Genomic DNA, 24041 nt, shown 5'->3' on the forward strand with positions numbered 1-24041 from the left:
CTGAGCAGTTGAAGTAAATAAAAAGCTCGGCTCATAACATGGACTCGGTTTGCAATGGATGGAGCAAGAATGTAAGTGTCTAAAATACATGCACACAGTTTAATTAATGGTAAAGCTCTCCCTGTTTAACAATACATGTAAGCTAGATATACGAAGCAAACTTTGTACAAAGCTGAAAAAACAGTGAAATAAGATCGCATGATTAATCTGTCAATCAGATGCATGTATAAGTGTAGTTCGTTCCTATAGCAACAGTGGGCTCCCAGCACATTTTTTTTTACTGGGAATTTTTTATTCATACTGGTTTATTGTTTTTCATACCTTTTTTATCGGACCTCTCAATTAACCTTCTTTGCTTTCAATTATGAATGATTCAAATCAAAACATTCAAATGACCGTACCTACACTTACTTTTCAAAATTAGTAATAAAAATTGCTCTTGAGAACAGAGGAAGCTAGTAGTCTATATGTGGAGCACTTTTATCATTGATGGATGCACTTTTTTTGGGCTTCAAATTTTCTTCAGTCATTCACTGCCATTATAAAGTTTGGAAGAGCAAGGCCATTTTTTAATATAACTATGATTGTATTCAACTGAAAGCAGAAAGTCGTATCTTCTAAAATGACTTGAGTGTAGGGAATCAAGGCAAATCAAACACAACTTAATCAAATTAATCTCTCATGGGATTAATTCACATGGCTTCAACACTCCAAGTTCTGGAGCCCACATTCCAGAGTCACAGAACGGCACCGAGGGTTTGCTTTGGGGGGACAATAAACCCCCCCCCCCTCCGAAGACTTTTATGGTCCTGCAGATAGCAACAGAATGCCACAGGAAGAAACGTGTCAATATGTTACTGTTTTACTAAGACAGATCGGCTCCAAAATGGTGGAACGAGAGGCTCACAACCAAGACCCCTTTGATCCCCTGACAGAGATGTTCCACAGAACACATCTCCTCGTCCCCCTTACGAGTTGAACTCGCAGTAACCTTGCGGTTGAGATTGGAGATCTCACACATAAAATCATATAAACTCACCACAGAACAATTCTTGGACCTATAACCAATCATAATTGTTGTTGTTCCTACACTTCATGTGTTATTATGCTTAGATCACATAATAACCATGTAATTGTTGTTAACTATTAACTCTTGTAATTGTTATACAACCATTAGAAGTGTGAATGCCTCGTTTGCTCTTAACCGAACCGTATTCTCGTAATTCAAAAGATGGCTTGATTGAAATCTGCGTAAAAGGTTTCGTTTTATGATTATAATAATCATATGGTTTAAACTATGGTCTTTTGCCTCTGCTAAGTGCTGGAGACCAGCCCACAGACCATGCATAAATTATGATAAGTAAAGAAGTAGATCCACCTCCTGAGATCATGCCATTACCCATTGGCCTGAAGTTTCTAGGAGGATGGACTAGAGTTTAAGTTAAAGATCCGAACAAAGGACCTCATGTGCAGATTTCAGATGATTTTTGTTTAGATTTTTGTCAGATTTTTGTTCAGTTCGTTCAGTTCTGTAACTGTTAAGTCCGTGCCTCTCTCTAAAACCAGCAAAAGAGTGTTCTGTTCGTGCTTATCTCTGAAACAAAGAACGTGTTCGCATGCTTCTACATCGACTAGACCAAATTCGGCCCGCAGACGAATAACCCATCAAGATCAGGGTTACAATTCAGCTCAGTCAAGCCATCCGACTCGTCTTACTTTCATTTCTTTCCTTTATTTCCTTTTTCGTAAAAGTCTCGTTTCAAAGTTAAGTTTGCAACACGCTTCGAACTGGAAAAGACTCTCATTCGCTTGCTAATCACACGTGACCAGCGGCGAAACTTCCATCCCTGCACTTCAAAGACAACAAACCACGCAACGGACCCGGCCGGGAAACCCCCCTTCGACGCGACGCAGACAAAGGGAATTCCCTCAGCCACTACAAAGCGCAAGTACTCCAGGCTCTAACTGAACTGGTGCTTTAATGTTAATTGAATAACCTCTCTAAGAAATGAAGGTTCAAATTAATGCTTGGTGGTCCTTTCAGGTTATGTCTTACGTGCATATAGAAAGTTGAAACTTTCTCTCTCACACTTTCCAACTCACTCTGTCCCTTTCGCGACTGTATGAATGTGTGTGTGTGCGTGATTATGTTTAGTTGTGTTTAGAATAGCTAATAAAGTATTCCATATATTTGAAAAGATAAATCTTCTTGTGTCGTGTTTGCACATTTAATGTCTTGTACTGTTCGATCTAGTTACCTTGCTAAGACATAGTGTTTCACTATAGATTTGGTTATAATTACGGCCCGTTCAAATGAATTCTAAGCGAGTCATTTGCTCGGTTCAGTGATTCGGTTCCATAGATTCATTGCAAATCAATGAGTCATTTCCCTTTGAGCTAAATTGGCCTTCGGCCCCCTTAAATACATTTTATGTATATTATTAAATGTTGCATTTGCTACATGAGGGAGAGTAAATCGTGGGCTAATTTTAATTTTCCCTTTAAAGTCATACATCATTCTTTTGAAAATACCTGAAAGTTGGATAAACTCAGATATATTATAGCTATTATGTGTTTGTCTTCATGTTTCATCAGTCAAAACATCACTATTTCCAAGTTATTATATCCATATAAGGCATTTCCTGAAATGTGTAAGTTCTATGCATCAGTACTGGGCCTTCAGTATGAATGAAACAGATGACATGAGAGTGTTTAGCGCTCCATTTCGCTATATCTCACCATTTTTGGTAAAAATAGAAAAATACTAAAGTACTTTGTAACGCGATTACTTGAGTAGTTTTTAGGCAAACTACTTATTTACTCTTACTTGAGTCATATTATATTTCAGTACTTCTACTTGTACTCAAGTAAATTTTTACTTAAGTAGCAATACTTTTACTTAAGTACAATTTGTCAGTACTCTTTCCACCACTGGACGTGAGTGACCCGTCTGTCTTCTAGTGCTTTGGTATGAGAAATCTGAATCATTCCCTTCTGAAACATGCAGAGGCGGAGAGTGTGAGTAGGAGCTGTCCATGAGCGAGGAGCAGGAGACAATTCTGCTAGGTATTCTGATTTATTATTTTGTCATTTTGCCTCCACGTTTCCCTGATTGACCGCGAGCTTCTGCTACAAGATGGCAGCTCCCGCGAGGCTTCAACTTCCGGTCGATGGATTACCCCCTTGATTTATTCATGTTTGGTTGCATGATATTTTCTGGTAAATGTATGCCCCCTAGTGGCGTTCTGTGTTATTGTGTTACTGGAGAGAAGCTCCAGACTGAGTTCAGTAAAAAGGAAATCAGACTAGCGGACATTGTTTTCTGTGAATTATAGTTGTATTTAGTTAAGTTTCATCACATTGTGTACAAATTATAACTATATAATGTAAAAAACATAAAAATACCTTTTGATAGATGTCTTTTTCTCAGTGAAGTTCGGTAAGGCACCACCATCCTTTGACCAGTCACTCTTCACAGACACAGAGCTGGACACATGTGAGTCTGATTTTTCACTAATAACAAATAAAGACAAGATAAAGTTTAATTACAGAAGTTTATCAGTCTCTGATAACGGCACAAACTCTCTCTACTCTCTATAAAGCATTTGCACAATCATTACTGTAAACATACATTTTAATTTTAAAAATCAATGTACATTTAGCATTTACAACAATGTAACACTTCTGCTGAAGGAGAGGCAGAAAATATTGATTTAGACTGTAAATATTAATTTTCCTTTTCAGATTTAAGATGGTTTTCATCCACCGGCCACAAAATAATTTTATTTTATGCTATTTTTTTTTTTAAATAAGAAGTTCTGCAAAGCATTTACAAATATAAAACAATGCTTAGTTCTTCAATCTAAAACTTCAGTAGTTTAAAATGATTGTGAAAACAGACGCAGTCTTACCTCTGTTCGTCTGAGAGACTCGTCTTAGAGAGAGAGTCATTTCCTCGCTCCTCTGACATACTGCAGCTAAACTAACATTGAAAACCGATCAGCACTGGTTTCAGTTTGACCTGGAGATGGAAATATATGTTCCTGAGATTAATAATATGGCATAAAATAACATAGTCAAGAAAATAATGAAGAATGTGAAGTTAGCAACAACAAACACTATAACATAAAGTGAGTCATGGCTCTAAATGTACTAGTGAAAAGACATTAACACTGTGTTCAAATCATTGAGAAGGAAAATGAACCCAGTTTGTTACATTCTCCATTGCAGTTTAGTATCATTTTACAATCATATTTAATGTTTTATGAATTGTTGGTTCTTTTGTCACTTGATCATTATTTCAAGTTCACAATATATTTAATCATTTTCAAATGCTCTCTTCATTACGTGTATCATTCATTCAGTGTTTTTTTTTTTATTATTTAAAGGTGCTAAATGTGACTTTTTTCTAAAACGAATCCCTTTTTTAATGCCTGTGTGCGAAGTGGTTGTAATCAAACATTACAATGATCCACTTGTCAGGTTTTGCTATTACCTCTGAAGACCACTATTCCTATTTTTATGTGAAGTCTCCGGGTCGGATTTACCGCGAAATCCATCGGATGTGACATGCATGCGCACTCCTGAGTCTCTCTCCTTCTATAGACAGTCTATGCGATGGCACTGCAGCGAACGGCATGACTCTGATAACACCCAAAAAATGACCTGCCTCCAGCACAACACACACTCCAACATAAACTTATAACACTTACTTATAACTTATAACATTAACTTATACACATTTACAGACACGTTCAGTACAGTAATGCTACTGCCTACGATCTTACTGTTACAGTGAAATGAGCATGGAGCATTACTGTAGTTCACCGTCAAGCTGATAAAAGTAGCCTATTATTGTAACGTTACAGTGGGAGTTTACATGATTTTCCTGCATGTCGTGTGTCGGGTGTGTTGAAAGTCTCAGTGTGGCTGTGTACCATGAGTGATCACGCTCTTGTGTTTGAGCACGAGCGCTCTTGTAAAAAAACAAACAAAAAAAGGTTGCAATCTGAAACATCAGACGCCACTATAAAATCCATAGAGCACCTTTAATATTGAAAGTAGAAAAATTAGAAAACGGCTCCTTTTTCACTTAAAAAAAAGAACAAGCTTTTTCAAGCTTGCTTTTTCATTCAAGGGTAGAAAAATGCAATACCAATTAGGACCACATGGAGATGCCAACAGCATATATATATACTGTATATATATATATATATATATATATATTAGGGATGCACCGATCCACATTTTTTCACTTCCGATCCGATCCCGATACCTGACTTTGGATATCGGCCGATACCGATACTTTTCCGATACCAGAGCTGTGTTTGCTTTAATAGTATTTATCATTATTGTTGATTTTATATGATGCTGAAATAAACTCTTCTCTACAGGCAAGGATGATATGTACGTATGTATGTATGTCAATATAAATATATATATATATATATATATATTAAACAATAGATAGACAATTAAACAAAGATACACATTATACAGGCCTACACAGTGCTTTAATTTCAGGAAGGTCTACAAACAGTATTCAGGTATGGTCTTAAAAAGAATTATAATAAAGTCAAAAGTAAAATAGCACTGCAAAGTTTATCATAGATAGATTTATGCTTATTAAAGCTGAAGTAATTCATTCAAGAGCTGTGAGTGATTTTCTCTTTGCCTTTGGTTGTTTGATTCTCAGTAATGTCGCAATCGTCACATTTATACTGCTGCCCCTTTAAGAACGAGTTCAGATTTCATAGTCTACTGATGCACCATATTTTTTCCCAACTATTTCCATAACTACGTTCATTTTAGACATACTAAATTGTTTAAGTGTTCTCCAAGTCGGTCGGTTTGACATTTTTGTGCAGGCTACATTTGATCGTTTAGACGCGCATATGAACCCCAGAGTATAATTTGCTTGTCTTGTTGCGGTCTGTTTCGGAGCGCGCCGCACTGGGAACAGCATCTCTTGCGCAAATTTTGTGCTTTTAATAGCTCTTTTTATTATTAAAAGCGTGACGCAATTTAGTAACAGCAGAGACTGCATTTTACTAAAATCATCGATCGTGCTGATTTTGTCTTAAAGTTTGAGTTTTAGGGAGAAATGACAGCGCACCGCCGCGATGGGAAGGAAGTTGGCTAGACAGAATGCGGCTATTGTTTTTAATGTTTTTTTTTTACCTCAATATATTCTTTAATATTTGGAAATCAGACTAATATCACAGATCTAAAGTGTAACCAGGCTACGTTTCCTCTGTCGTCACTCATTACGCCGGGCTGTCATGTTGTGCTTGCTGTTGCACCGCGTGAGGGATCTCTCTCTTTCTCTTCTGGACTGCGAATTGCAAACATGCATCAAATAGTTTAATTAATACGGCTTTGCAAACATTGCACTTTGCTGTCTTGCTCTGCACTGCAGCGGTGTTTCCAGTTCCACTATATGATTTCCACACAGCGAACATGTTATAGCTCAGTGCTATCCTGCTAGCTGGCTGCAAACTGCGGAATGGATTTCCTGAGCGGGGGTGTGTCTCATTGAGCCCTATGTTTTACAGTCACTGATTGAGCTGCACCTCCGTTCAGGGTATCCATTCCACAGTTTGCAGCCAGCTATAGCAGACTAGCAGGCCCGGCGGGAATCACTTTCAGCAGACATGGATCATAAATATCGGATTTCTCCGCAGGTTGGATCGGAAAAATCCGATACGTGAATTATGCTGGTATCGGTCCCGATACCGATACTGGATCGGATCGGCCCCATCCCTAATATATATATATATATATATATATATATATATATATATATATATATGGGATTTTACAGTACTAAAATATAAATATACATCATGCACCATTTATTATCGGTAAAACTATTGTGTATCCAGTAGATGGCTATATAGCCCTATATAAATTATATATATATACATATATATATATACACACAATTTGTTTGAAATCAATATGTTAAGTCTGCAATTTAGTTTGAATTGTTAGATTATAATACATTTCCTTTCTCGTTATCCAGAGAGTGGAGAAACTTTTCCATAAACAAAATTGATAATCTTGCTTTGTTCAGACACATCACCTTTGAATGACTGGGATTGTGATCTTCAGACACATGATATTTTGCAAATATGTTAATTTCTCTGGAGCTCTAGATTAAAACACAGTTCACAAGCACACTAGAGCTTGCACTTTATTCTTATTAGTCTACTCTAGACTGTTTTATTAGTCTATAGCATACCAACAGAATATGAATGTTATTTATGGATTGAGGGCTGTAACAAGGGGTTAGTTCAACCAAAAATAATAATTCTCATATATTTTACTCACCCTTGTGCTGTCCCAGATCCATTTTACTTTCTTTTTTTACAAATAAACACAAATCAAGATTTTTAGGAAAGCAATCCATCTCTGCACGTGTGAAGATAGAAAGTCATATACATCTGGGATGGCATGAAGGTGAGTAAATGATGACAAAATTTTAGTTTTTTTGGATGGACTATCCTTGTACCCACCCAGTTGATGCTTTGTTACTTTTACTGTAACAGAAACTATTCAAATGATCATAGCGTCATTTAAAATGTACATGAAATTTTACATATGTATCCTGTATTTATTCTTGAGCATTTTGTATAGTAATGTATATTATGTGTATTACATATATTGTATGCAGGTAATGATTCTGTTCTTTCCTGTCACAACACAATTGCAAGACTTTGTTGTGGAAATTTTAATCTCACATATATTAATATGATTATTGGATCTTATGTCCTTATTATGTTCACTTTCTATATGTAACCACAGAGGAATGTCTTATGGGATGGGGGAAGTGATTTGTTCTCCCTTATCAGGAGTGGAGCTAGGCACCAGAGGACCGGCCGGGTCAGGGGTCATCTTAGATTGGGACGGGGTTAGTAAATCTAACCTGGCATCATGAATCCTATAACTTTGTGGAAATTTACAGAGAAGGCTCGGCTTGCAGTAAATAACCTTGGGGAGGGCTATTTAGTCTTCACCCCGGCCTGTGTTCTGGGCGTCATTCCACTTCGCAGTAATCTGTGTTGGTGACTGAGCCTTATTGTTCTTGCAAGAATAATAAACCTTTTCCTTCATTAATTTGACTCAGAGTGTCTCTTACGAAGTGATGTCTGTTTATTGAATTTTTGCCTTAACAATTGGTGTCAGAAGTGGGATTCCTTGGAAGTGCCTTCTGGACCTGAGAGCGGACGGTGTTTGGCCACCTGGACTGAGCAGTTCCAGCTCTACCTCGTAAGCATGAGAGAGAGGGGCCGACCGCTATCAGGCCCAGGAGAGGCTCCACTGGAATCAAAAAAGAACCCGAGGCACAGAGAAAAGACATCCTGGTAAGACACAGCTAAATTCATTTTATATTGGGTATATAATTAAGAGGAACTGTACTGGCTGGGGTCTATTTCGGTGGTTGCGAATAAGAGAGTAGTCCAAGATTAATTGAGACCTGTTGTCAGGTCAAGAAATTTCATATGGACACTGAGTTTTCGTAAATTGCGAATAAGAGAGTAGTCCAAGATTAATTGAGACCTGTTGTCAGGTCAAGAAATTTCATATGGACACTGAGTTTTCGTAAATCTGAAATTAATTGACATTTGTCAGGTCAGAGATTTCGCCCAGATTACGGTCTGAGATCACTTGAGAGCTGAAAGCAGGTCAAGAGATTTCAGGTGGACTCTAATCTGTGGGGTAATTGAAGATCTGCAGCGGGGTCAAAAGATTTCCAGTAGATAAAGCGCTGGGAGTGCACCTTGACCGATCTTGGGTAAAGAGATCGGATCTGTTGGAGACGTCCGACAGATTATTAGACGCGTCGAAGGAAAATCCACAGGGGGAAATAGAAACAGCCAGTATGGGGAAATCTCAGAGCAAGCTTGCCAGATATGATACACCAGTGTTTTGGTCAAATGAGAAAACATTATGGGCAGAAAGGTGTGGATATAGAAAATTGATAAAGTATCATGATTTTCCCAGTGAGGGAACACTGAGCGCTACCAGGCTAAAGGTAGGCTAGTGAAGAAATCAGTGGAACAGGGCAGCGAAAAGCAAACAGGCTGTTGTGGCTGCGTTCATCATGAATGTAAAAATATGAACAGACAGTGGACATTTGGCTTGAGGAAGCTGGTAGAGAGAAAAGAAAATTCTGAAAGAATTCATGGAACTATTTATGAGCGACTGTTAAGTCAGGTTAAATTGAACTTATATGAAAATAAGTTTCAGATAAAACAATAAGGCATTGAATATGATTAACAGGGATATGACGATAAAGAATGTTTCATTAAACAAAATGGGGAACAAATTTATATTTTAGTGGTAAAATAATGATTGAAATTATGTTTAATTTTGGTTTGACAACCATTGTTTGAACCTAAAGGGTCTAAAATGGGGGGTAGTGAAAGGAATGGATTTACTATCCATCTTCGTTTATTATAAAATGAATTGAAACTATAATTTTGTAAAAAAACAAAGGCATATATCTTGGTATTTATGATTGTAGACTATGTCTGTATTTAATATCTGAGGAGTGACTGAGGGTCCAGCTATGCTGGGAGTACAGTGACAGTGTTTGCTTATTCAGCCCAGCTTCCGGATGTTAGATATGTACTTGTTCTGTAATTAGTGTTTATGATGGTAATACCAAATTAGTAAAATGTAAAGACAGCTATGTCCAAAGATTCTGGAAATCAGTAAGGATGATTGACATTGAAATAAGCTACTGTTTTATAAAATTTTGATAATTTTGGGTCAGGGATAATTTCCCAGGACAAGTGTGACCAAAGTAGTCAAGAAACTTTGTGAAAACAACTTAGAATATTTTGAGCATTTCGATGCGGCTTTTGAAAATTAATGTTCTGTCAATAATAATGAAGAAGATTATGATAGGGCTATTGTGATTAAATCCGCCACTGGTGGACTGTAAAAGAATACAGAGAACTGCTTATCAGTGGCTCTGTGTGCATTCCTGAGTGGGACACACTGCTTCAAGTGTGTGCAGTAAGTTGGAGCGGATAGAGAGTGTTTTAATTGTGGTCAGCAGGATCATTTAACGCGTAACTGTAAATGCCCACCGAGAATTTTAAAATGTTGAATTGTTTGAATTGTTGTGAATTGTCAATGAATTGTTTTAAAATGTGATAACAGACAACACATTTCTGGTATTAATGTGGGTTTGGAAGTAGATCCGTGTTTAAATGACGACATTAACATTTTTCGTCTGAGAAATAAGAAATAAAAACAAGGTCAAAAGATTGAAGTTTTAAAGTGAGTCCTTTTGAAGATAAGATCTATAATAGTAATTTTTATAAGTGAAATAATGAAATACAGTTTGATGTAAAATGAATGACTCTAACAAATGTGAGTTGCAAAATATATCAAAGTAACTAAAAGGATGATTGTGTTTTAATTAAACATTTTAAAAAGGTGTTAGATGATCTAGAGAGACTAATCGCACAGATGATTTACAATAACTGCAAAATATCACAAGCAGAGAGTGCTTGCCTCGTCAAAGTTAGTGTGAATCCTAATTGGAGATTGATAAACTCCAAGAGAAAACTTAAGTCAAATATTAAACTATGGTTGAGAACTTGATGATTAAAATTCAGATTGAGAAATGAGAAACGTTATTGAGAACTAGAATAATTATTTTATTTAAGAAACAAATAAGCAGAAGCAGTACTTTATTAGCAGTTGTTGAATGCTGATTAAACAAACAACTTGAGAAGTTGACCATGAAAGAACTAGAAGCTGATGTTTAGCTTTCAAAAAGATAAGTTTGTTTTGGGCTGTAATGAAACAGTTTGCTTATCTGAATCTGATGTGTACTGTGGCTGAAAACTGCCAGTGCAACAGAGACTCAATCTGAGAGGAAATTAGTAATGCCTTAATTCCCTGATATGGGCAAAAGACAAATGTAAATAATGTTTATTTGAAACCGTATGTAATTTCTGGCAAAGATGCCTTAAGTTGGAATAGAGTTAAACGATGGGATAAAGTTTGATGTTAGAAGTTTATGAGCATGCAGTACCAGTCCTGAATACCTCACAGTCTCTCTCTCATTCAATGTCAGCTAAAGATGTTATCTGAGCCTGTGTCATTAGTGATAATAAGCTATTTGTATTAAAACACAGTGTTTCAGTTGAAGATCATAGACACAGAGATGTTAAGAGAAATCATTGCCATTCAGAGGCAATTTGTATTTTAAATGTTTTAAAGTAAAACTGAAGGACTTTCAAGAAGTCATTAAAATAATAATAGACAAAACGAAGATACATCCTTGACTAGGTTATTTGTGAACCAGTAACTTCTTTGTCTGAAGATCTTAGTCCCCACCATGAAACGGGGGCGGGGACGATGGCTCCGCCTACAGATGAAGTACACTGAATGTACGGTTGTGATCTAAATCCACTGAGTAGATAGTTGCTGCTTTTAAGATGGTTAATGGATTTAAGTGATTGAATACTGTTGTTATTAACCTGTCTCCCTGTGTTTCAACTATTAGGCAATCCGAATGGCCCTGGTGACTCTTGAATATTTTTCCTAAGCTCCAGAAACAACAGATTTTGTTGAAGAAAAGGGTTTTGGAAAATGGCGGTTACCATGTGTGCACGAGTGGTCATCTCGATGACGGGTAAGACCTTCTTTGGCCAAATAGGAGGCAACCTAAGGCAGGGGGATCACGCAGACACTGGGCATCTCCTGATGGAGGTGTTTATGTGAGGTTGGGTATGAGAGTGGACGGATGTCTGCGAGGCCAACAGCATCCTGTATCGTTAGGGGGGATGGAGCTGTGAGGAGTTACGGCAGTCTGCCCCAGGAACGTAAGTCCCTCTATCCCACTCACCAGAAACCGCACTTACAGCACGGCTTGTTTCTCATTGTGACCAGCTCTATGTATGCCAGGGGACCACACCCTGATGGAGATTATAGAAAAGAGCTAAGAGGAATTGGGCTTTCAGGGTTCAGTCAGGGCCATGAAGTGATTCCCATTAGTTGTTGTGGAGAGAGTAATAAAACTTTTGGATGTCGGTTACCTTATGGGCAAGGAAAATTATAGTGTTGATTTTGAACTAATATGTTTAACATATTTTTGACTCCTGAAGGTCGTTAGACATGGTGGTGACTAAAGATGAAGACAGCTTTTGTAGATTTAAGAAGAGTCTAGATAACAAAGGTGAATGGTCAAAGGATATTGTAATGAGTTTAAATGTTGTCTAAGTTACAGTCTTAGAAGGCTGTTGAAAAGATTATTTTGCTATAGTGAGAGAGACTTGAGTGGAGGAAGGGAACTGTGTCTGTCTTTCTGTTATTGGCCTGCTAAAGCAAAATAATGATAATGAACCAAAACAACCAGCTGACCTTGTTAAATTCGAATGAATAATGAACAGACATGCTTTGAAAGATGGTTCAGAAACCATGTAAAATTAGGTAAAGGTTACAAGAAAATGTAAAGTTTAAAATCTTATTCGAAAGATTTGAATATGAAAAATATGCAGTTCATAGTCAGGTATGAGTGTGTGTGTGTGTGTTTAATAGTGAAAGCATTTTATGCTTTTGTGAGTTTTATCATCACAGATGGGCCAAGGCAAATGACAAACTTTAAAGGAAAATTCTGACGAGCTTTAAGTTGATTGGTCATCAAGCTCTGTCTAGTAGTAATAGTTTTGTCATTCATGATGTAGTTGTAAATTGGAATTGTGAATTTGTTGACGGACGTCTGTCAGGGGTTGAGATCACCGAAAGGGGTGTAGATTTGAAGGCAACAACAAAGAAAAATGGCTAAGTTAATATCGAATTATTAAGAGAGTCCTTAACAATTATGAACTGAACTGACATGTTTGACTGACATAGACTAAGTCTGTACAGCACGACCTGACCTGATGGAAACAATTGATGACTTTGGAAATGTTTGTAGATAACTGACTTGAGAGACCAAACAACAGGCCTGAAAAGCAGGATTCGCTGTGAGACTCAGGGCCGTTGCCCTTCAAAAAACTTCGATAAGAAGGTGAGATTGGGCCTTTAAGTCATATTTTTGTTTCAGAGGCAGAGAAAGATGTCTGGGCGAAAATTGGTTGAAGGATGCTGTTTGGGTTAGTGTTGATTGGAGAATTAGATTAATTTGAATTGATGCATGAGCTGGGTCATGCATCAAAAGGGGGATGGTAACAATTGCCAAATATGAGTTTACTGAGGGGTTAAAATTTGCTGAAAGCCATTGCACAGGTGGGGCAATGTTGCTGTCTATAAGTGGGCTGCACACGCTAATAACACAATTTCAGGACTGTTTCAACAGGAGACGCCAGCAGAGGCAGCAGCGAAGGCCATGGCAGCACAGCGGACAAAAGAAACTACGTGTACTTTACTATCTGAAAATAACCTCGCCATTTGTTTTTCTCTACAGATCATGCAGACTTTTAAGACATGAGCAGAATGTGTCTAATAAAATAATGGCTAGGGATGAATTTGGCTAACTACCCTGGCATAGGTTATTAGTGTGACGGAACGGTGTCACACCTGCGCAGCGCATAACTAAGATTTTCCTTTTACAGAATCTCAGGATGGATTGCAGCAAACAGAACTGATTCTGTTTCAAATGTATAAATGTTATGTTGAGGACATGAGCAATATGAGTTGAATGTTTCCCAGAGGAAAAAGGACTCTGAATGATATTAAGTGCAAGAAATGATCCAGTGATAATGTTTCAGGTTATTGATTCCACAGGTCACATTAAAAGGGGAAGACCGGCCAGACAAGCAGATGAGTTTAGGGATGCACCGATCCACATTTTTTCACTTCCGATCCGATCCCGATACCTGACTTTGGATATCGGCCGATACCGATACTTTTCCGATACCAGAGCTGTGTTTGCTTTAATAGTATTTATCATTATTGTTGATTTTATATGATGCTGAAATAAACTCTTCTCTACAGGCAAGGATGATATGTACGTATGTATGTATGTCAATATAAATATATATATATATATATATATATATATATATATATTAAACAATAGATAGACAATTAAACAAAGATACACATTATACAGGCCTACACAGTGCTTTAATTTCAGGAAGGTCTACAAACAGTATTCAGGTATGGTCTTAAAAAGAATTATAATAAAGTCAAAAGTAAAATAGCACTGCAAAGTTTATCATAGATAGATTTATGCTTATTAAAGCTGAAGTAATTCATTCAAGAGCTGTGAGTGATTTTCTCTTTGCCTTTGGTTGTTTGATTCTCAGTAATGTCGCAATCGTCACATTTATACTGCTGCCCCTTTAAGAACGAGTTCAGATTTCATAGTCTACTGATGCACCATATTTTCTCCCAAATATTTCCATAACTACGTTCATTTTAGACATACTAAATTGTTTAAGTGTTCTCCAAGTCGGTCGGTTTGACATTTTTGTGCAGGCTACATTTGATCGTTTAGACGCGCATATGAACCCCAGAGTATAATTTGCTTGTCTTGTTGCGGTCTGTTTCGGAGCGCGCCGCACTGGGAACAGCATCTCTTGCGCAAATTTTGTGCTTTTAATAGCTCTTTTTATTATTAAAAGCGTGACGCAATTTAGTAACAGCAGAGACTGCATTTTACTACAATCATCGATCGTGCTGATTTTGTCTTAAAGTTTGAGTTTTAGGGAGAAATGACAGCGCACCGCCGCGATGGGAAGGAAGTTGGCTAGACAGAATGCGGCTATTGTTTTTAATGTTTTTTTTTTACCTCAATATATTCTTTAATATTTGGAAATCAGACTAATATCACAGATCTAAAGTGTAACCAGGCTACGTTTCCTCTGTCGTCACTCATTACGCCGGGCTGTCATGTTGTGCTTGCTGTTGCACCGCGTGAGGGATCTCTCTCTTTCTCTTCTGGACTGCCAATTGCAAACATGCATCAAATAGTTTAATTAATACGGCTTTGCAAACATTGCACTTTGCTGTCTTGCTCTGCACTGCAGCGGTGTTTCCAGTTCCACTATATGATTTCCACACAGCGAACATGTTATAGCTCAGTGCTATCCTGCTAGCTGGCTGCAAACTGCGGAATGGATTTCCTGAGCGGGGGTGTGTCTCATTGAGCCCTATGTTTTACAGTCACTGATTGAGCTGCACCTCCGTTCAGGGTATCCATTCCACAGTTTGCAGCCAGCTATAGCAGACTAGCAGGCCCGGCGGGAATCACTTTCAGCAGACATGGATCATAAATATCGGATTTCTCCGCAGGTTGGATCGGAAAAATCCGATACGTGAATTATGCTGGTATCGGTCCCGATACCGATACTGGATCGGATCGGCCCCATCCCTAGATGAGTTAATAGATGTTGTCACTAACAAGAATAGTTAAGGTCTGTATTCGCAGGTGAAAGCAGGCAAGAAATGGTTCAATCAAGTGGGGGTGCGGTCGTGAATTAAGGGAAACCTTGAAAGGATCAGAGAATGTGACAACTGGGTCCAAGCCTCTCACCTTAAGACAACACCAACAGGCCTGAACCATCCAATAGAGCATAAAGTGAGGGGTCAAAGGCTAGTGCTAGTAACAGCCTCCCTCCCGACGTGGGAAGACCATTGCGACGGCACGCAAAGTGTCACCCTGGTGAACATGGAACGTCCATGGGGCGAACGAGATGATCAACACACCTGGAGGAACCACCTGCCAACTGATGGTTTAAGTTTAACAGGAGAATCTGTTTCTGTGATGATTTTGATGATTTTGGTTGAATCAAACTAAGTATTGATTTGATTGGTGCAAATATAGGAAATGTATTGATCGATGTGTCTGTACTAGAGATATTAGAGTTCATTTTGAACAACTAATTTGGTTACAAGAAAGGATAAAATTATAAGTCTTATCTGGTAAGATTTGTTAAACGGCATTCAATAAGGGCTTACTAAATTGAATTAGAAGTCTTGTTTTAACATTGCAGCCTACAGTGACAACATAACTGGTGGATTGAACACATGAGACAGGTGGTAAAGGAGCCTGAACATGCTAATGGGGCATGGGTTGGGTGGTTCATGTCTATGTGGGGAGGATGGGTGTACTGGATAATCCAGACAGTACTGTCAATTGTAGCGATAGGACTGCTGCATTTTGGTGTATTTTAATATCATATTGGAACAATTATGGGGTTTTGTTGGTTGTTTTTCTTGCTAATCTATAACCTATTTCTTATATATTTGGAGTGACTGAGGGTCTGATTTTTATCAGGAGAGCAATAACAGTGATTATTCATTTAGCCCGGCTTCAAATAAAATGCTTTACTTGCTTGCTAGACAATTAATGGAGCTTTACTCCGCAAAAACAGCCTTAAGCTTTCTTCTTTTCCAAATATTATTTTTTTCAACAGATGTTTAAGCAGAGTGATCATTTATGCGAAAATCAATTGAAGGGTATAAATGTGATGTTGGGCTTAAAATTTGTCTTTGTTTATTATTATGATTATGGGTAACCTAATGATAAACAGGGGGAATTGTTGTGGAAATTTTAATCTCACATATATTAATATGATTATTGGATCTTATGTCCTTATTATGTTCACTTTCTATATGTAACCACAGAGGAATGTCTTATGGGATGGGGGAAGTGATTTGTTCTCCCTTATCAGGAGTGGAGCTAGGCACCAGAGGACCGGCCGGGTCAGGGGTCATCTTAGATTGGGAGGGGGTTAGTAAATCTAACCTGGCATCATGAATCCTATAACTTTGTGGAAATTTACAGAGAAGGCTCGGCTTGCAGTAAATAACCTTGGGGAGGGCTATTTAGTCTTCACCCCGGCCTGTGTTCTGGGCGTCATTCCACTTCGCAGTAATCTGTGTTGGTGACTGAGCCTTATTGTTCTTGCAAGAATAATAAACCTTTTCCTTTATTAATTTGACTCAGAGTGTCTCTTACGAAGTGATGTCTGTTTATTGAATTTTTGCCCTAACAACTTTCACTTTGATACTTGTGTATATGCTGTAGGGACAATAAAGAATGTACATTTATTTGAATTAGTTCATATCTACATTTATTCAACTGGTTTTATAAATCACTTTTGAAATTGTTGATGATTGATAAAAATGTATTTCTAATTCTAAATGTTAGCAGATAATATTAACTAAATGAAAAGGCTAAATAAAATTATCAGCATGATAAAAAATGGCAACAAGAACATTCTTTGTGTATAATATATAATGAAATGCCCTGGCATGCATCATCGGACAGCAAGCCAGATTGTAATTTTCATATGGTGTAAATTCCTATTAATTAAATTATCATTAATTGTGATGGTGCAAATGCATATGCTAACAATGAGTAGTGGGATGGCCATGGTTACCAGCACTGATTCCCTGGTTGAAGTGACACTTTCTTGACGGATGAATAATACATCACACACACGTTTACTAGTATTCGCTCAACCTAATCATAGCCTATAATGCAGAAGAATCATCAGGAATAAACAAATATTCTCCGAAAACATTGGACACTAGGCTACAATATTTCCAGTATTATATACAGTAGAAAATGTAGAATTACACCTGAATAGACTGAATAGATCTCTTGCGCTCTTAAAAGCTTCTGTCGACAAAGTAGTAGCAGCAGATAAATACAGATAATAATGTAAAAACAAAACTCATAACTTATCACTAAAATGAAATAGAAACCGGCGCTTACCGATGCTTATATTCATCCATGTTAACACTTTTCACGATTCTCCAAATCCTCGATTCGATAACATTTTCGATTCTAAGGTCACGGTTCGATTCGGCCAATCAGGACGCTCTCTGCCTTATATGCGCTTCATGAGGCACACACGCAAGGTCTCTCGCTCTCTCCCTCTCTGCCACACGCGCAATACGGTTTGAAGCACAGTCTGTTCTGTCTCAGCATGCACGCTCGCTCGCTCACTCCAGATTCGCTCGCTCGCTCACTCCAGATTCGCTCGCTCGCTCACTCCAGATTCGCTCGCTCGCTCACTCCAGATTCGCTCGCTCGCTCACTCCAGATTCACTCGCTCACTCACTCCAGATTCCGGGAGATTTTAATTTGTGTGCATCAGGGAGCCGCTATCAACATGTGGGAGACTCCCAGCACTTCCGCGAGACTTGGGATGTCTGCAAACTGTGGCTTTTTTGAAGTGCAAACGTTGTCAACATTACTCACTGGACATCCAAAAAATTTCCACACCTGCGACTTCAATGAAAGAGGAGGGGGTTCAGGTTCTGTCGATGGGGCTCCTGCATCTGCAATTGCCATGCTATCTTTTGAGTGGCTGTAGCTAAGTTAGAAGAAGTTGACCATTGACTCGCAGCACTTCAACACGCGTGTTTTTTCCGCTTGGCAAGCCGAACGGATGTGACATGGGGGCGTGTCGGCATTGACAATTCCATTTTTTAATTCGATGTTCGAGATTGTGAATTAATTTCGATCAACAACACAACACTGACATCTTCTCTTCCATGTTAAGAAACTGTCGATCAAAAACTCAGTGGCCAATGAAAGCTCACAGCTGCTAGCCCCGCCCCCACGTGAGATATTGGTCAGAAAGGCGAACGAAAACTTCAGAATCTGGGGTCGGGTCCCGGGTCGACGGGTCTCGGGTGCACTGTGAAGACCTCTACTTCAGATGCAAAAATAAAAAGTCTGGAAGCGCATTCAGTCACAGTCTTAAAGAAAATAAATTGTTGCAGGTCTGAGACGTGGATTGAGAGCGTTATGGCCAAAAAAAAAACAAAAACACACACAGAAAGAAAACACTGGCCGCTTCACTTTAAAAGAAAACAGAAATAATTTAAAGCGCTTAGTAGTACTCACCGTCACGACGTGAGGAGATATCCAGTTGCCACGAACGTCCGGCCCAACTGTACAAGTTCAGTCAGCAAACAGTTTAGCAGACACGGAAACCGGTGAAGAACGGGCCTACTCGACGCCACGATTCATCAGAGACGATGTAGAATGGCTTTTCCTATGGACGAGGAGGTTATCAACATATAACTAAAAATACCTGTGTAAAATATTATATAATCAGTCCATGTAACATATGAAATAAATTAAAAACATTATACTGGTGAATATAATATGTGTCCACACACTTTAACAGTCATTAGCGGTATGCTAACATGCTAGCGATTGGAATTTTTCCAGCATTATTATACCATATTGAATACACACAGTATTAACGCAAGAAACATATCATTTACCTTAAGTAGACAAGCATCCCAGAAAGGCACAACGATTTGTCGTCCAAAATACTGGGGTACTTCGTCCTATTTTTAGAGAACTAACGCAGATTGCAAGTTCCTTTCACTTTCTCTTCTCAAGTTGAAAAAAAAAAACTGCTGCGTATAGACCATTTCACAAGATGTAAACAACACTGGTCCAGAAGCACTTCCTGTTTCAGTTTGTAACTGTTTTCTTTATTTCACATGTAAAGAAAACATCTTAAAGATGTTTGTTTAACTTTTTGATTCAGTTTTAAATGTTCTGTTGGTTGTATTTTATCCCAGCTTTTATGTAGGCCTAGTGTTAAAAAACTGAAACAGGAAGTGCTTCTGGACCAGTGTTGTTTACTTCTGGTCTATATCTCACAAGCCCCGCCCACTCACGAAAAGCAAACATGGGAATTGACCCAAACAGAAAACCAGTCAAATAAAGATGAGCGGGTATTTCAGTGCTAACAAGTTGGGATGTATAAAAGCATGTAAATGATAGTACCTTAAAAACGTATTAACCCTTTGCAGTCTGCATTTCTATATGAATAAATTAATGATAGGCTACCTTAAAAAACTAAAACACAAAACCAAATAGGCTACATGAACGACCGTTCACGTTATCTGCCTATCTAGCTGTAAATATCTGGTGGTTTAAAATATATATATTTCTTTCGCATAACAAAAACAACAGCATAAACTGGAAGCAAAAATGTAGAAAAACATATACAGAAACATATTTTTCATGAACATATACACCTATAAAATATTCTGATATCTTCTTTCTAAACTTCACATTTAAATCACACTTATGGAATCCATATTTTATTTCCCCAAATAATTGTAATCTAGAAAGTATAAAAACAGTCTTGTCCACTCAAAAGTAAATGTATTATAGGGTACAGTTGAGACATAGGTGCAGTTGAGACACCTTAACCCTTTGATGCACAACATGGGTCTAAATAGACCCGACTGAGTTTTCATTTTCTATATCTTTGCAAGAAATTAATTTCATCACTCAGTATTCCAGGTATTCCTCAATTAACTTGTTTTTGATCATCACAAATCCTTATTTTTATTTTTCATTTCTTACTTTTTGAATAAAAATAGTTTTTGTATAGCAACCCTTCTAATGCGCAACATGGGTCTAAAAAGACCCGTATTCATTTCCTATGGTATTTCAATGATGGCTGAGTGTTTTCTTTGCTGAATCTTTAAAATATATGTATTTTATCATTTCTTATTCCAGATATTCATTAAATAACTTGTTTTTGATTTCCACAAATCATTGGGTTTATGTTTCCTTTCTTACTTTATAAACAAACACAGTTTTTGTATTTCTACATCAATTTTACATACATGGGTCTAAAAAGACCCGTATTCATTTCCTATGGTAATTCAGTGATGGCTGAGTGTTTATTTGATGAATCTTTAAAATATATGTGTTTTTTTATCGTTTCTTTTTCCAGGTATTCATTAAATATCTTGTTTTTGATTTCCACAACTCATTATGTTTATGTTTTCTTTCTTACTTTATAAACAAACACAGTTTTTGTATTTATACATCAATTTTACATACATGGGTCTAAAATGACCCATATTCATTTGCTATGTTATTTCAGTGATGTCTGAGTGTTTCTTTGCTGAATCTTTAATTTAAAATATGTTTTTTTTAATCATTTCTTATTCCAGGTATTCATTAAATATCTTGTTTTTAATTTCCACAAATCATTATGTTAGGTTTTTTAAATTTATTTCTACATCAATTTTACATACATGGGTCAAAAAATTGTATTAATCTTATTTTATTTTAACCACAGACATTTTTTTTATATATATATTGTAAAAGATACCAACATAATATCTCAATATTAGGCTATGGTTACCTTGACCTTGTAATCCTAGTGAGAAATCCTAGTGAGAAGGAGAAACATGTCCAATACTATTAGCTAGCTAGCTGTTGACATATTCTAGCTAGCTAATGTTAACTACACAAAAAAAGATTGTTTTTTTTAAAGCTTATTTACATTTAGTAGGCCTAACAGTTCATAATCATTCATATGCTGAAATCATTCTATGATTGAAATGATGCCCAGCTGCCAAAGACAGAAAAGTCAGCAACTGGTGTTCCCAGAGCACCAGGCCTGTGTGCAAGGAGCACAAACATGTAGTTGTCATTTGTGAGGCATGTAAGAAGGCAATTTGAGATGCCGCTGTACCAGTGTGATTTTATTTTTTCTGTTTTTTTTTCTTTTATTTGATCACATTCACCACAATTCAATACAGTTACACTACACCACAGTTCAATTTCAGTGTTATCAGTTATCAGTTATCTGTGATATGTGAATGTTATGTGAAGTGTTAAATATGTTGTTAAAATTACTTCTAAGATTATCAATTTAAAAAAATGTTGTCTTTATTCTTTTGTTTTATTATGCTTGATAAGTACATTTGATATAGTAACACAAAACCTAGAAAAAAATGGAAAAAAATTATTTTTGGTAATTGAAAACAATATTTTTTTTATATTTATAAATCATGAAATTTATAGATAATGGAATATTAAATGCTTAAATAAATTGATCTCAAAAGATAAAAAGAAAAGAAAAGTCCAGCCATGCATTAAATAACATAGGAAATGAATACGGGTCTTTTTTGACCCATGTATGTAAAATTGATGTAGAAATACAAAAACTGTGTTTGTTTATAAAGTAAGAAAGGAAACATAAACACAATGATTTGTGGATATCAAAAACAAGATATTTAATGAAGACCTGGAATAACAAATGATAAAATACATATAGTTTAAAGATTCAGCAAAGAAAACACTCAGCCATCACTGAAATACCATAGGAAATGAATACGGGTCTTTTTAGACCCATGTTGCGCATTTGAAGGGGTATCCATAGCTTGCGCATCAAAGGGTTAAATAACTTGCGCGTGCAGCAAGCACAAGTTGTGATGTTTGCTGTACACATGCATATTATTACTGTCCTCTTTTATTGCGGGAAATTTTAACAATAGACGCGTCTCTGATCCGAGATATCGGCAAAAGTTTTTTTTCTAAGATAAACCTTTCACTTCACCATGCACTCTCCACAGTGAATAGCTTATTATCCTTGTGTGACTGTTAAACGTAACCGGTATCATCACAAACGTTATTCTGTGCCCTCAAAACTGTCATATTTCATGAGATTGTGTCATGCAAGGGTCATGCATATTTCATGTGCGAGGTGGCCAGCGGGGTAAGTTGAGTCACACGTGTATCTGGACCCCCGATAGAGTCCTATTAGGAAACACACTGTTTAGATGTTCAGTGATAACAGGTTAAACGTTGTAATTAGCCAGCATACGCCACAAATGAAATTAAAATTTGATATTTGTGATAAATAAACTGTGTAGCTATTATTAATGAATATATAAAATATATTGTTTCTGTTTTATACATTTTAACCAGTGCCAATTTAAATAAAATTAATGGAGTTAAATGGATGAATAAACAAACATGTTGCCCAATTGTTATTTTCTATAATTCTTATTTGTCTTTATTTATTATATTTATATTATATATTAAAAATGGGTGTCTCAACTGTACCACATATGGGTACATGAGACAAAGTTGAGACAAAAAGCACCTTATTTTTATGAGGAAAATATAGCCTAGTTCTGGGTATTATTGATAGATAATATCTTAGTCTACAAGCTAATGAAATGTCATGTGGAAATTCACTTCATTTCAGTATCTATTTTTGTGTGAAAACTCAAAACGCAGAAAGTGTCTGAACTGTACTCAGTCTGTATTAAAAACGGATTGTTCTGTCCTTTATGCTTGTGGCCAGGGCGCGTCACCAACACACAGTATACTCAACATCTCTCGCTGCTATATGGGTGATTTGAGGATTAAATATAGGATACATGAATGACCGATAATGTTAAACTTGGTTGGTGCTAAATTAAAATTCTGGGACACACATGAACCAAATCTAATGAGTTTTCTCTTCTTATCTCCACTTGTTTATGTGTTTTCCAGTTACTTTCGTTTTCGTCTTCTTGGGTTTTCCTGGCGGGTTTTGAACCAGCTGAATGTGTGCTTACCGCCCCCTACTGGAGCTTTAATATGATTTAGCCACTGATCTATATCGAATGACATTATAAGTTAGCCGAAGTGATATTTTACAGTGACTTACATTTGACATCTTTGTGTTTCACTTCAATAATGATTCCGTTAAAATGACAACGTGTTGATTTTCATATTCCCTGATGAAGTGAACTCTGTGAGTGTTTTCATTTGTTGCTGTAAAACACGTTCATCTGTATCTTCTTTAACTCTGCTGTGATTCTGATCATAGACATAATATATAGACGAATCCGGCGAAACTACTGGAAGCAAGCGGGCGCCATTACTGAGCTGTTGCTGGGTAGCTTTGCGCCATTGCCTTCTATTGTTTTAGTTGCAACTTGCGTCCACTGGAATAAACAGCTCGTGATTTACGACTGTCACTAACCTTACAACGTTAGCCCTTGTATAATGTCGAGTGGGTAAACAGTTTCCGTTATAAATTGTTTTAATGGTGGCAGTAAAATTTCAATTTTGAAGAGAAAACATTGTGAATACCCCGGGTGGACTGCCCCTGTCTGGTGCCGTACGGTTTACACAGATTTCCTGGCAGAGTACAAGACGCGGACATTCGCGTATAATAACAATTATTTCATGACATAAGTAAAAAAAATATAATAAATGTGTGATATAGTGATCAGCAAAATCTCCTCTCTTGTTATTTTTTCTATTCAATTTACATATGGTCATTAAA

The 24041-nt window shown here is 37.1% G+C and overlaps 1 protein-coding gene and 1 long non-coding RNA gene across 2 annotated transcripts in view; both read right to left on the reverse strand.

Moving 5' to 3' along the window:
• The window catches only part of LOC120490933 (NACHT, LRR and PYD domains-containing protein 3), an 82527-nt gene extending 63172 nt beyond the window's left edge, over nt 1–19355 (reverse strand). Inside the window, exons 1-4 of the mRNA XM_089122272.1 lie at nt 19222–19355; nt 18836–18986; nt 3912–4021; nt 3406–3513 (exon numbers count right to left, since the gene is read on the reverse strand). Of these exons, the coding sequence (XP_088978398.1) occupies nt 3406–3513; nt 3912–3970 (167 nt within the window). The 5' untranslated portion in view covers nt 3971–4021; nt 18836–18986; nt 19222–19355. The remainder of the gene's footprint in view (nt 1–3405; nt 3514–3911; nt 4022–18835; nt 18987–19221) is intronic.
• The window catches only part of LOC148997257 (uncharacterized), a 449839-nt gene that overhangs the window by 91962 nt on the left and 333836 nt on the right, over nt 1–24041 (reverse strand). The gene's annotated exons all lie outside the window — the stretch shown is intronic.

The sequence above is a fragment of the Pimephales promelas genome, chromosome 2 (assembly GCF_988280905.1).
Source record: "Pimephales promelas chromosome 2, fPimPro1.hap1.1, whole genome shotgun sequence".
Classification (NCBI taxonomy): domain Eukaryota; kingdom Metazoa; phylum Chordata; class Actinopteri; order Cypriniformes; family Leuciscidae; genus Pimephales; species Pimephales promelas.